Below are 14674 nucleotides of genomic sequence, written 5' to 3' on the forward strand. Positions count from 1 at the left end.
TATATATATATATATATATATATATATATATATATATATATATATATATATATATATATATATATATATATATATATTTTTAATCCATGATCTTCTTTTTAAAAACTTAAGAAAAGTATTGCCGTCTTATTTTTATTTTTTGTAAACCAATTCATTTTTATGTATATAATAAAATGGATTTGTCTATTAAATTGTTTCTTCTGGATCTACTACAGTGGGGAGAGGCATGCAAGGTTAACCTGTAACAGCACATGTCAGGATCGCCATTACTCCCAAAATGGCAGTTTTTACTAAAATCCCTTTTGATGTAATACCGGCCTGTGCAAACAAGAAGACAGTATGAACAGATGGGCGCAGGAGTGTGTCATTGGCTGCTGACTTGTGATTAACAAGTCCTGTGATAATCCTCCACTCACACTTAGAATGACTGAAATTTACAAAATGGACTACAGTAGGGGTTAATGGTTAAGGTGTGACAGTGGGTAAAAATGAGCCACACCCTGTTAGGTAATCATAAGCAACAGTCATTATGTGACAATAACCACTGAAGAGTTGAAAGAGCAGTAAGCAAACTAGACCAGTGAAAATTATTTTTGGCATGTTCATATAAGTTCATTTAAGGCAGCGGTCCCCAACCTTTTTTCCGCCACGGACCAAAATTTAACGGACCGGCCTTTAAGGTGTCGCGGATAAATACATCAACAACAAAAAAACTAGTATTGGTACCGAAAAAAAGATTTATTCATAACACATGTGAAAAGACCCAGAAAAACCGATTTGGCGATTAAAAACAATAACAAAATAACGCTAAAAACCGATAAAAATCCTGAAAACATGAATGCCATAAATGTCATCAATTAGGCTGGAATAATTTGTTTCTAGTGGCTTCTATTGTGAGTGCTTTACATTTCAGCATGACATCCTGTATGTGTCCTACAATGAGGACACTTGAAGCTGGTCATTTTCTTAGAATGGAGCTAAAGATAAAACCAAAACAAAACCAAACTTTCATAAGAAATCTTTATTCTGCAGTAAGGGACATTAAAAACCTAATAATGTTATCATTAAAAATATTAAAATGTGAAGTAAGAGCAAAATGTATGTTTGATACATTCAGTCATGAGTATTTTACACTGTTATTATTCCTGTTAAGAGTATCTGGAATATGCACTTCTTACAGTGGCCATGTTACACAGTACTCTGCTCAAATGTAGGTAATGTTAGACATGAGTCTCCTGGAATTAGACCTCAGTACTGTTAAAGTTGATTTACTGACCCGTTGCTGTGTCAATAAAAGTGCAAAAAATAAGAGTGCTTCTGGTGTCTTGCTTTAAGATAAAGTCCCATATTTTTTTTTGTTGTAGCTTTTTGAACAGATGGTGTCTTATTCTCAGCGATTTTTTTTCTAATTATTGTTCTCAGAGTTAAGATTTAATTCTTATATTTAACTCAATCAAGAAAGAAACAATTCAGTCTCTTTCCTTGTAATAAGTCAAATTTTCTTCATTTAAGCATAAATTTTAGACAGTTTTGTCTAGTTAAAAGGCATCGATTAATTTCTAGTTTTAACAATTCTAGTCAAGCAACTTTTGCTCACCACAATGGCAGATTTTTTTTTCTTCTCAAAACAAGAAACTTTTGTCAGATTTAAGAATATTTGGCCTGTTTCAAGTATAACTGTTTATGCAGTGCCGGATCTCAGTGGGGGGTACACTGCAAAAACTCAAAATCTTATCAAGTATATTTGTCTTGTTTCTAGTCAAAATTTCTAATCACACTTAAAATACGAGAAATCAGCTACAGAGCAACATTTCAGTGAGATATAGGAACTTGTGAAAAAGTCTTGAAAACATATTGTTTTATTTTATTGTTTTATTTTTTGTACCTTTTTAACATTTCACAAAGTAAACTTGTTTTGTATTATGAACACATGTTTTTGTTGGCTGGTTAGAGTTACTTTAATAAATGCACGACATCTTGCATTACTTAAGAGTGCTTGTGGATTAGATTTATACATTTTAATTTTGGTCAGTGTACTTTCAAAAAATGGGAAGCATGTCTGTATGAACATATGAGTTTTACTTCTAGTGTGAAGTAGAAGAAAGCAGAAAACGGACCAAATCAGACAATCTGTGATTTATTATTCCACATCTGAAAACAGAAGATCAGAAATCATTTCAACTTTTCACTCTCGGCATGTGGGTAGGACTAACACACCACTATTACATCTCTGACGCATTGCCACAGTACCAGTAGATAATCCTCTGGTACACCTGAACTCTATTATTTCATCATGAACTAAATACTTAGTGCCACTTGATTTCAAGGTGATGTTATGCTGTCTCATTTCATCTTCATTCACAATGCAAGGCCCTGCAAGAGACAAAGATATAAGAATATTATGATAAAGATGTAAAAGAATATTATGATAAAATTATTCTTAATATTGGGGAGAACTGTAACTTACTGAGGCATCTCATGTGTCCAGTCCATTCACCATAGAGGCAGGTTTTGTAAGGTTCTCCCTCCATAATGTAGTGACTCTGACACATGTATTCAATAGTTTCATTATGGCTGTAATGCTCTTTGATGGCAGTCTTGGTGTCTCCATCCTCAAGAGCTGGAGGTATCCCACAGGGTGGAATTTCTGAAAATAAGTGAAGAGCCAAGATTGACAAAAAGATGATCACGTGGCGCAGCTGTGATACTTTCAGGAACGTTGGTATGCTGGCTTTTGAGGAAATGCTGTTCAATTATGTTTTTTCCTTCAATGAAAAATGCCTCAAAACCTTAGAAAGAAACATGTAGCTGTATTTGTTTTCCTGAGTAACTAATATTATTTTCTCATATTTATTCTATATATCGTTTACTGAAGGACATGAATAATTAAGTAAATGTCTAAAACATGCATTTGCTAATAATAAGCATTAAAAGTTTTCTTAACCATTCATTAATTTACTTAAGAAACTGTTCCCTTAATCACAAGTAGCAGATCTGAGTTTTTTTTCTTTTTGACATTTTTCAGGGAATTGAATTCATATGATGCTATAATAAGTGAATTCATTTGAAATTGAACACAGTTTCACAAATTTAGTATTTGTATCCATTCTTGCCGGGGGAGCTAGATGATTTTTGTGGGGGTGGCCAGCCTGAAAATATGATTTACACATGATTTTAAATTCAAAATCCAGAAACTCACAATTCACTTACTGTTCTGTACTACTACAAAACACTGTGTGGCTACAACACGCAACTCAATGATGTGGTCGTACATGCTACTTGCAAACTGTAATAGTAGTAAAAGAAAAAGCCAATTTTCGCCTCTTGTATCCTCGATCTTGTTCTTTCAGTCACTACCCACAGCTTGTGACCATAGGTGAGGGTAGGGACGTAGATCAACAGGTAAATCAAGAGCTTCTCTTTTACACTCAGATCTCTCTTGAACAAGATGGACCAGTATACCGCATCACCAATCCATTTGTGGATCTCCTGCTCTCTTCTCCCCTCAGTTGTGAACAAGACCCCGAGATACTTAAACTCCGAGAAACACTTGGGGCAGGAACTCATCCCTGACCTGGAGTGGGCACTCCACCCTTTTCCAGCTGAAGACCATAGCGTCAGATCTGGAGGTGGTGATTCTCATTCCCACCGCTTCACAGTCAGCTCCGAACTGTTCCAGTGCAAACTGGAGGCTTGCCTAGATTATTTTGTGCACTGGAATTTAATAGTACAATTTTAAATAGTATATTACTAATAGTAAGAAAGTAAGTAAGTAAAATTTATTCATATAGCACTTTTCACAGATAAAAATCACAAAGTGCTTTACAACACAGGAAATGGAAATATAAAAACAATATAACAGTAAATAAAACAATGTAAAACAATAAAACTATAAAAACAGCATAAGAAGAAATTAATCAAATGCTTTTCTAAATAAAAATGTCTTCAGCTGTTTCTTAAAAGAATCAATGGAGTCCGTGCAGCGAAGAGACAGTGGGAGAGAATTCCCCAACCGTGGTGCCACAGTCTGAAAAGCCCGATCACCACGAGTTTTAAAACGAGTGTGCGGTACCACCAGCAGTCTCTGATCTAATGACCTTAAAGCCCGAGAAGATGTATGTGGTTTCAGCAGGTCAGATAAATATTGAGGAGCTTGACCATGTAGGGCCCTAAAGGTTAGAACTAAAATTTTAAAATGAAACCTAAAATTTACAGGCAACCAGTGAAGGGAGGCCAAGACTGGAGTGATATGCGATCTTCTCTTGGTGCCTGTTAAGAGACGTGCTGCAGCATTCTGCACAGTCGGAAGACGATTTAAGGCTGATTGGTTAAAACAAGTAAAAAGGCCATTACAATAGTCTAAACGAGAAGAAATAAAAGCATGAATAATCATCTCACGTTCAAGCTTTGATACCATTAGTCTGAGTTTAGAAATATTCCGTAAATGATAAAAACAGTTTCGGACCAGCTGCTTAGAATGCTGCTCGAGCGACATCGAGCTGTCAAATATGGCACCGAGGTTTCTAAGGCTTGATTTTACAGAAGGGTCTAAGAAGCTGATATGCTGTCTAATTTCTGGGACCATGTGGTCTGGAGCAATAATTAGAGTTTCTGTTTTATCAGAGTTTAGTTGGAGAAAATTATCATTTAACCATTTGTTGATTTCTGTCAGGCAATTACTTAAATTAGACAATTTATAAAACTCAGACATTTTGAAGGAACAGTATAGTTGGATGTTGTCAGCATAGAGATGATAGGAGATATATTTATAGCGCTTAATAATTTGGCCTAGGGGAAATACATAAAGTAAAAAGAGAATTGGACCCAGGACAGATCCCTGAGGTACCCCACACGGCAAAACTGTTGATTCTGATGTGACATGATTCATGCAAACAGTAAAAGATCTCTCAGACAGATATGATATAAACCATTTTAAAACAACACCAGTAATCCCAAACAAGTTCTTGAGTCTGTTTATCATGATACTGTGATCTACTGTGTCAAGAGCAGAGCTGAGATCCAACAGGACCAGCACTGTATATTCTCCAGAGTCTGCTGCCATCAAGATATCACTAGATACTCTAAGTAAGGCCGTTTCAGTGGAATGCAATTTACGAAAACCAGACTGGAACAGCATTTTTAACGGCATTTTTATCCAGAAAATAGTTAAGTTGTTCTACTACTGCTTTTTCTAAAATTTTCGATATAAAAGGCAATTTGCATATTGGCCTATAACTGTTAGGAAGAGATGGATCCAGCTGGGGTTTCTTTCATTTTGGCTCAACAATAGCTTGTTTAAAGAAGCTGGGGACTGAGCCAGTATGAAGAGAAGTATTTATCATTTCCACAATATAGGGGCCAATTGAATCAAACACACTAGTGAAAAATGAAGATGGAAGGACATCAAGGGGGCTTGAAGTCTGTTTTATATGACAAAGCAGGCATCTGATGTCTTGTAATGTAAAAGGAGTAAAAGAGGACCAAGTATCAGAGGAGAGCAAGTTGAAAGTTTGATATTGAGAAGATGATGGAGAGAGTAGTATAGTATAAATAGTATAGAATAGAATAGTATAAAATGTTGTGTGTGTGCGTCTGCTGTTTGTGAGCTGGAAAGGTGCCAGTGTCCCTGAGACATTTTCACAGCATGCACATAATCATGTGGTAAAAGATTTCAGTCTGTGTAACTGTAATAAAGAAAACAAAATCAAACATTTTCTGTGTTAAAAATAGTACAGGATACTCCCAATACCTAGCTTCCAAACACTCACTGCTTTTTAACCATTTCCAGTTTCTCATTGCTGCAGTGAAACTGAAATTAATGCCCAGTTCTTACAGGTTTTTTTTGATGATGTAAAGTATTTGCCCCACCATTTTTATTTATTTATGTCATGTACGTACGTAAACACTTAATGGCGAGCTCCTCCCATTCCCCAGCTATGCAGTTAATCGTAGCTTTTCCTTCCATAATGTAATTGTCAAAGCACTGATAGGTTACTTCAGAGCGAGATGGGTATTGCTTCCGATAACGAGTTGTAATAACAGCATTTTCAACTTTGGGTGGAGGGCTGCAGTTATCATGATTAGCTGTAAGACATCACAACATGTACACTATTAATTTACACTCTGTAATCTTTTCATAAAAACATGCATCAAAATAATGGTTGAGGTGACTCACATTTACAGATATCATCAAGTGATCCATTTAAATCCCATTGTCCGTCACGACAGGTTAATTCCTCAATCTTAGCAGAGTATCCTTCATTGCAATCAATGAACATCATTTCTTGGGTCTGTCCGTGTCGTTCAGTACTCCCTAGTATTCCTTCCCCATTAGGAATCTCAGGAGCTTGTCGACACCTTTGTTCCTCTAAAGTGGATATGAAAACAAACAATTATGCAAAATATTACAGATGGATGAAATCCATTTCCATATTTAAAAATGTGATCAGAATAAGCAGTGGAAGAAACTCTGTATGAATGCACTTATTGTAAGATATTACAGAAAATATTTTCACACCAGTTTTCTTAAACATAACTGCAGATAAAACTCAAATGTTAAAAAGATGTTTAAAACAGATTTCAAAACTTATATTTTTCTACCTAAACATCTTATACTCCCCATCTTGACATTGGTATTGAACAAGTCACTGTGTTTGCTTCAAGCTAATAACAGAAGATACTTTAATTAGAAACTTTAATTACCAATACAGCTTTCAACTCCAGACCAAACACCGTGCACACATGTGGCTTCACCCCACCAGCCTTTGCTGAGAGGTTTGTAACCATCCTCACACCTGAAGTAAAGTTTGTCACCATGTTGCCAAACTTTAAGTCTGCGGTCAAAGCTCGTTGTTGGACATCCTGTTATAGCTATCAGAAAGACAGATATTACATTTAGATATTATCAAAGAGCAGTCAGAATACATTCTTGTGTTATTAGTAGTGATTCATAGATAACATTATTCAACTATCTTTGGACTAGGCTTAAATATCCTTAATACTACTGAATAGACTGTGTAATGTCTGTTATTAAGTGACTAGCATTGAATCCTGCTGACTTTGGCAAACCTCCATTTCGTGTGGTTTTTGATTGTCTTTACGTGAGATGTTTGGATGAAATTTGGTTCATGACTGTCACTACTATTAGACTTTCAGACTGCAGCTTTAGATTCTTACCAAAACAGCAAAAACCTCAGCCACAAGTGAGACTGAGCTTTCAACTTGCATTTGACTTTTACCACTGCCATCTTAATGGATGGGTTCACCCGGGTCTACGCCTTTAACAAACTAGTGAACTCAGTAGGCATTAACAAACATACTTCTCTTTTGTATTTACCACCCCAATATCAAATTTTTTGAGATGCAGTACAAAAGGTAAATGAAAAGATACAGAAATGATTTGCAAATGTCATAAACTGAAAAATACACAATTTTAGGATTTTTTTTTTTTTTAATTTGATGCTAGCGACACATCTGAAAGAAGTTGACAAGGAAAGAGTCATCCTTTCTACTAGCATCCCTTCTTATATATTAGAATTGAAGAAATCAGGTGCTGGACCTTTGGGACAGCCGCCCTGTGGAATAGGCTTTTAGTTGCGCAAAGCCTTCCCATGATGTGTCAGATGTTAGTGAGCGAGGACCCAAAATGCAGACTCAGGGAAGCAGAGGGAGCTAAACAAAACAAGAGCTGGTGATTTCAACTGATAAACAGACACAAATCAAATAATAATTTTTTTTATATTTGCGGTTCTATTTCTTACAGGAGCATGTGTAACAGAAAACAATACCTCATCTCATTATTATTATTTTTGTTGTGTATGGTAAAGATCAATATAGACTATCCAGTCACTTATACACTGCAATCCAAAGTGTAATTAAAGAAATATTATATAAATAATACATAAATATCTTATTCGAATGGTTACTGTCATGAGTGAAAGTTAGAAAGTCAGCCACTGGAGTTGGAGCTCCATTCACTCATATCAGCAAGGAGAGAATGGCACAATGTACTGTAAATTCATTAAGATCAAACAGCCTCTGTTTTAATAAAACAGACTTTTACAGCTATGACTCCATCTGTTCTCTGTAAAATGTTATTTACTGCATTAACTGACTTCATGGTCAGTATATAACGTTACTCATATACTGCACTGACATAAGGAATATATATATACCTGAAAATTAAATGTTAGAAAAACAAATTCATTAATTAGAGGCGACCTACTTCTTAACAGTTTTTTTTTTTAATTCTCACTGATGCTTCTGGTGTGAATCTCTCATAAAGAACAGCAGGAGGTTCGCTATGACAAAAACTCCAGACCCTGAGTAAAACATCATGCCCATTATCATGATATGGCAATAGCCAAACTGGCCTCCAGGTGTCACTTTGGAGATTTCAGATTGAGGAAAAAAGATGAATGAAGCAAAACCAGAAGCAAAACATAAGGAACACAAACTCTCAAAATAAAACAGGAAGTGAGATATCACAGAAGACACATAAATGAACTAAATAAAAGGAAGACGACACAAGCATGGAAGACTAAAGGAGGAATCAAACTAATAGAAGTGGGAATTAGGAATAGAAGTAAATGTGAACGCTAAACAAAAAAAGGATTCAAACAGATACTTAAGCCAAGGTTAAAGTCGGATGCAGACATGGACAACCGGAGACCCAAAGGCCCAGTTATTATTCTGTGTTAAACTTCTTTGATGTCTGCTCGACGTCTACCACCAGGTGCAATACCATACAAATTCTTTTTGGATAAGTTAGCTCCGTCAAAAAAAAAATCAGTACCTTGGCACGAAACCTCGCTCTAACCATCTGATGACAAAATTTACGGCACTGGGATCCGAATGAGCCCCAAGCAGATTTGTATGTGTGGAAAGTATAACCTTTTCTTTATTTTCAGGGCAAGAAATCCCAGAAAAAGATGGACAAGGCGATGACATCATTGTCAAGGAAAATGCATGTTACTCTTTGATAAGAGTAACATGCATTGCTTCACAAAAGAAAAATGAGAAAGTATGTAACGCATTTTCATGGCAAGGACCACTCCTTGCCATGTCCCTCTCCATATGTGGATATGGAGAGGGACAGAGGGCCACGAATGGAAACTCGAGTCCGACGCAAACTGCGGGAATATAGAAGAGACTACTAAATATGAATGACAAGGAGGATAGGAGCTACACTCACAGGCAAGCAGTCTAAATAAGAAGGTAATATGCTCTATTTGGTTTCATTGTGTCCAAGTCGGTATGTTGATAGTTCAGTTGATCAGATTTATAAGTTACCATATATGTTGGACTCATCTAGTGTAAGTGGGATATACCAGTTGGACAGTCGCCACAACACTAGGGAAAGCCCCCACCGTATGGTGGGTCCTTTCTCTCCTCTCTCCAACAGGGACCTAAAGGGGTCGAATGATCCTGAGTATATGGACGACTCTATATTGGTTCTATTGTTTTTGTGTACTAATCTTAGTTTTGTGTTAACAGTGGGGGCACAATGTTTTATTTCAGTGACATTTGGAATGCACATTCATGGTTCTGTCTGGCGGTATAATAAAGCCAAATGTTAAAGGTACTCTCACTTAACGTAAATGGACTCCAAAGCCCGACAAAGCAGGGAAAAATTCTTAGTAAACCGAAAAGAGAGGATATTGATGTGGCATTTCTACAAGAGACACATTTGGTGGGCCTTGAGCACGAGACACCTAAGAGACAAGGTTTCAAGCACGCTTATTACTCTTCAAATGGTTTAAGACATACAAGAGGAGGGGGGTTATTTTAATATCAGGGAAGGTCATTCTTGAACACTTTGCTACAATTAGGGATAGAGAAGGCAGATTTATCCTGGTACAGGGCAAATTGGATGGGGAATTGATCACGTTCTATAATGTTTATATTCCTCCAGGTTCCACATTTGATTTCTATATGCAAGTACTCGAGAAAGTAGTGACAGAGGCACAGGGATTACTTGTCTGCGGAGGAGACCTTAATATTACATTAAAACCACATCTGGACGCATCGGGGAAGAGAATATCTCAATCACAAAAACTAACTAGAAAACTGAACCTTCTGATAGAGGAGATGGGATTGGTGGATACTTGGAGGCGTCTCAATCCAACGGCAAGGAACTATACTTACTATTCATCTCCACATGCAACTTATTTGAGAATAGACTACTTCCTCACTTTTGGTACTGATATGAACAAAATACACAAGTACCATATTGGGCCAATGGACCTTTCAATCATTGCCCTCAATATTTATCTTTAAACTCTACTCAAAGGAGAAAAATAACCAACTGGAAATTAAATTCTAGTATACTGAACGAACGGACATGTGTGCATCTGATGTCTTGTAATGTAAAAGGAGTAAAAGAGGACCAAGTATCAGAGGAGAGCAAGTTGAAAGTTTGATATTGAGAAGATGATGGAGAGAGTAGTATAGTATAAATAGTATAGAATAGAATAGTATAAAATGTTGTGTGTGTGCGTCTGCTGTTTGTGAGCTGGAAAGGTGCCAGTGTCCCTGAGACATTTTCACAGCATGCACATAATCATGTGGTAAAAGATTTCAGTCTGTGTAACTGTAATAAAGAAAACAAAATCAAAAATTTTCTGTGTTAAAAATAGTACAGGATACTCCCAATACCTAGCTTCCAAACACTCACTGCTTTTTAACCATTTCCAGTTTCTCATTGCTGCAGTGAAACTGAAATTAATGCCCAGTTCTTACAGGTTTTTTTTGATGATGTAAAGTATTTGCCCCACCATTTTTATTTATTTATGTCATGTACGTACGTAAACACTTAATGGCGAGCTCCTCCCATTCCCCAGCTATGCAGTTAATCGTAGCTTTTCCTTCCATAATGTAATTGTCAAAGCACTGATAGGTTACTTCAGAGCGAGATGGGTATTGCTTCCGATAACGAGTTGTAATAACAGCATTTTCAACTTTGGGTGGAGGGCTGCAGTTATCATGATTAGCTGTAAGACATCACAACATGTACACTATTAATTTACACTCTGTAATCTTTTCATAAAAACATGCATCAAAATAATGGTTGAGGTGACTCACATTTACAGATATCATCAAGTGATCCATTTAAATCCCATTGTCCATCACGACAGGTTAATTCCTCAATCTTAGCAGAGTATCCTTCATTGCAATCAATGAACATCATTTCTTGGGTCTGTCCGTGTCGTTCAGTACTCCCTAGTATTCCTTCCCCATTAGGAATCTCAGGAGCTTGTCGACACCTTTGTTCCTCTAAAGTGGATATGAAAACAAACAATTATGCAAAAATTTGCAGATGGATGAAATCCATTCCTCCATTTAAAAATGTGATCAGAATAAGCAATGGAAGAAACTCTGTATGAATGCACTTATTGTAAGATATTACAGAAAATATTTTCACACCAGTTTTCTTAAACATAACTGCAGATAAAACTCAAATGTTAAAAAGATGTTTAAAACAGATTTCAAAACTTATATTTTTCTACCTAAACATCTTATACTCCCCATCTTGACATTGGTATTGAACAAGTCACTGTGTTTGCTTCAAGCTAATAACAGAAGATACTTTAATTAGAAACTTTAATTACCAATACAGCTTTCAACTCCAGACCAAACACCGTGCACACATGTGGCTTCACCCCACCAGCCTTTGCTGAGAGGTTTGTAACCATCCTCACACCTGAAGTAAAGTTTGTCACCATGTTGCCAAACTTTAAGTCTGCGGTCAAAGCTCGTTGTTGGACATCCTGTTATAGCTATCAGAAAGACAGATATTACATTTAGATATTATCAAAGAGCAGTCAGAATACATTCTTGTGTTATTAGTAGTGATTCATAGATAACATTATTCAACTATCTTTGGACTAGGCTTAAATATCCTTAATACTACTGAATAGACTGTGTAATGTCTGTTATTAAGTGACTAGCATTGAATCCTGCTGACTTTGGCAAACCTCCATTTCGTGTGGTTTTTGATTGTCTTTACGTGAGATGTTTGGATGAAATTTGGTTCATGACTGTCACTACTATTAGACTTTCAGACTGCAGCTTTAGATTCTTACCAAAACAGCAAAAACCTCAGCCACAAGTGAGACTGAGCTTTCAACTTGCATTTGACTTTTACCACTGCCATCTTAATGGATGGGTTCACCCGGGTCTACGCCTTTAACAAACTAGTGAACTCAGTAGGCATTAACAAACATACTTCTCTTTTGTATTTACCACCCCAATATCAAATTTTTTGAGATGCAGTACAAAAGGTAAATGAAAAGATACAGAAATGATTTGCAAATGTCATAAACTGAAAAATACACAATTTTAGGATTTTTTTTTTTTTTAATTTGATGCTAGCGACACATCTGAAAGAAGTTGACAAGGAAAGAGTCATCCTTTCTACTAGCATCCCTTCTTATATATTAGAATTGAAGAAATCAGGTGCTGGACCTTTGGGACAGCCGCCCTGTGGAATAGGCTTTTAGTTGCGCAAAGCCTTCCCATGATGTGTCAGATGTTAGTGAGCGAGGACCCAAAATGCAGACTCAGGGAAGCAGAGGGAGCTAAACAAAACAAGAGCTGGTGATTTCAACTGATAAACAGACACAAATCAAATAATAATTTTTTTTATATTTGCGGTTCTATTTCTTACAGGAGCATGTGTAACAGAAAACAATACCTCATCTCATTATTATTATTTTTGTTGTGTATGGTAAAGATCAATATAGACTATCCAGTCACTTATACACTGCAATCCAAAGTGTAATTAAAGAAATATTATATAAATAATACATAAATATCTTATTCGAATGGTTACTGTCATGAGTGAAAGTTAGAAAGTCAGCCACTGGAGTTGGAGCTCCATTCACTCATATCAGCAAGGAGAGAATGGCACAATGTACTGTAAATTCATTAAGATCAAACAGCCTCTGTTTTAATAAAACAGACTTTTACAGCTATGACTCCATCTGTTCTCTGTAAAATGTTATTTACTGCATTAACTGACTTCATGGTCAGTATATAACGTTACTCATATACTGCACTGACATAAGGAATATATATATACCTGAAAATTAAATGTTAGAAAAACAAATTCATTAATTAGAGGCGACCTACTTCTTAACAGTTTTTTTTTTTAATTCTCACTGATGCTTCTGGTGTGAATCTCTCATAAAGAACAGCAGGAGGTTCGCTATGACAAAAACTCCAGACCCTGAGTAAAACATCATGCCCATTATCATGATATGGCAATAGCCAAACTGGCCTCCAGGTGTCACTTTGGAGATTTCAGATTGAGGAAAAAAGATGAATGAAGCAAAACCAGAAGCAAAACATAAGGAACACAAACTCTCAAAATAAAACAGGAAGTGAGATATCACAGAAGACACATAAATGAACTAAATAAAAGGAAGACGACACAAGCATGGAAGACTAAAGGAGGAATCAAACTAATAGAAGTGGGAATTAGGAATAGAAGTAAATGTGAACGCTAAACAAAAAAAGGATTCAAACAGATACTTAAGCCAAGGTTAAAGTCGGATGCAGACATGGACAACCGGAGACCCAAAGGCCCAGTTATTATTCTGTGTTAAACTTCTTTGATGTCTGCTCGACGTCTACCACCAGGTGCAATACCATACAAATTCTTTTTGGATAAGTTAGCTCCGTCAAAAAAAAAATCAGTACCTTGGCACGAAACCTCGCTCTAACCATCTGATGACAAAATTTACGGCACTGGGATCCGAATGAGCCCCAAGCAGATTTGTATGTGTGGAAAGTATAACCTTTTCTTTATTTTCAGGGCAAGAAATCCCAGAAAAAGATGGACAAGGCGATGACATCATTGTCAAGGAAAATGCATGTTACTCTTTGATAAGAGTAACATGCATTGCTTCACAAAAGAAAAATGAGAAAGTATGTAACGCATTTTCATGGCAAGGACCACTCCTTGCCATGTCCCTCTCCATATGTGGATATGGAGAGGGACAGAGGGCCACGAATGGAAACTCGAGTCCGACGCAAACTGCGGGAATATAGAAGAGACTACTAAATATGAATGACAAGGAGGATAGGAGCTACACTCACAGGCAAGCAGTCTAAATAAGAAGGTAATATGCTCTATTTGGTTTCATTGTGTCCAAGTCGGTATGTTGATAGTTCAGTTGATCAGATTTATAAGTTACCATATATGTTGGACTCATCTAGTGTAAGTGGGATATACCAGTTGGACAGTCGCCACAACACTAGGGAAAGCCCCCACCGTATGGTGGGTCCTTTCTCTCCTCTCTCCAACAGGGACCTAAAGGGGTCGAATGATCCTGAGTATATGGACGACTCTATATTGGTTCTATTGTTTTTGTGTACTAATCTTAGTTTTGTGTTAACAGTGGGGGCACAATGTTTTATTTCAGTGACATTTGGAATGCACATTCATGGTTCTGTCTGGCGGTATAATAAAGCCAAATGTTAAAGGTACTCTCACTTAACGTAAATGGACTCCAAAGCCCGACAAAGCAGGGAAAAATTCTTAGTAAACCGAAAAGAGAGGATATTGATGTGGCATTTCTACAAGAGACACATTTGGTGGGCCTTGAGCACGAGACACCTAAGAGACAAGGTTTCAAGCACGCTTATTACTCTTCAAATGGTTTAAGACATA

The 14674-nt window shown here is 36.6% G+C and overlaps 1 protein-coding gene across 1 annotated transcript in view; it reads right to left on the reverse strand.

Annotated features, from left to right (window-relative positions):
- Positions 1–2121: 2121 nt before the first annotated feature.
- LOC146689009 (complement factor H-like) overlaps positions 2122–14674 on the reverse strand; it is a 91089-nt gene continuing 78536 nt past the window's right edge. The window contains exons 22-29 of the mRNA XM_085437550.1: positions 11610–11777; positions 11083–11274; positions 10806–10991; positions 6703–6870; positions 6176–6367; positions 5899–6084; positions 2468–2647; positions 2122–2373 (exon numbers count right to left, since the gene is read on the reverse strand). Coding sequence (XP_085293676.1) covers positions 2186–2373; positions 2468–2647; positions 5899–6084; positions 6176–6367; positions 6703–6870; positions 10806–10991; positions 11083–11274; positions 11610–11777 — 1460 coding nt within the window. The 3' untranslated portion in view covers positions 2122–2185. The remainder of the gene's footprint in view (positions 2374–2467; positions 2648–5898; positions 6085–6175; positions 6368–6702; positions 6871–10805; positions 10992–11082; positions 11275–11609; positions 11778–14674) is intronic.

The sequence above is a fragment of the Copadichromis virginalis genome, linkage group LG17, assembly GCF_057382275.1.
Source record: "Copadichromis virginalis isolate Kocher_CV1m ecotype Utaka linkage group LG17, C_Virginalis_male_GT1.1, whole genome shotgun sequence".
NCBI classification, from domain to species: Eukaryota; Metazoa; Chordata; class Actinopteri; order Cichliformes; family Cichlidae; genus Copadichromis; species Copadichromis virginalis.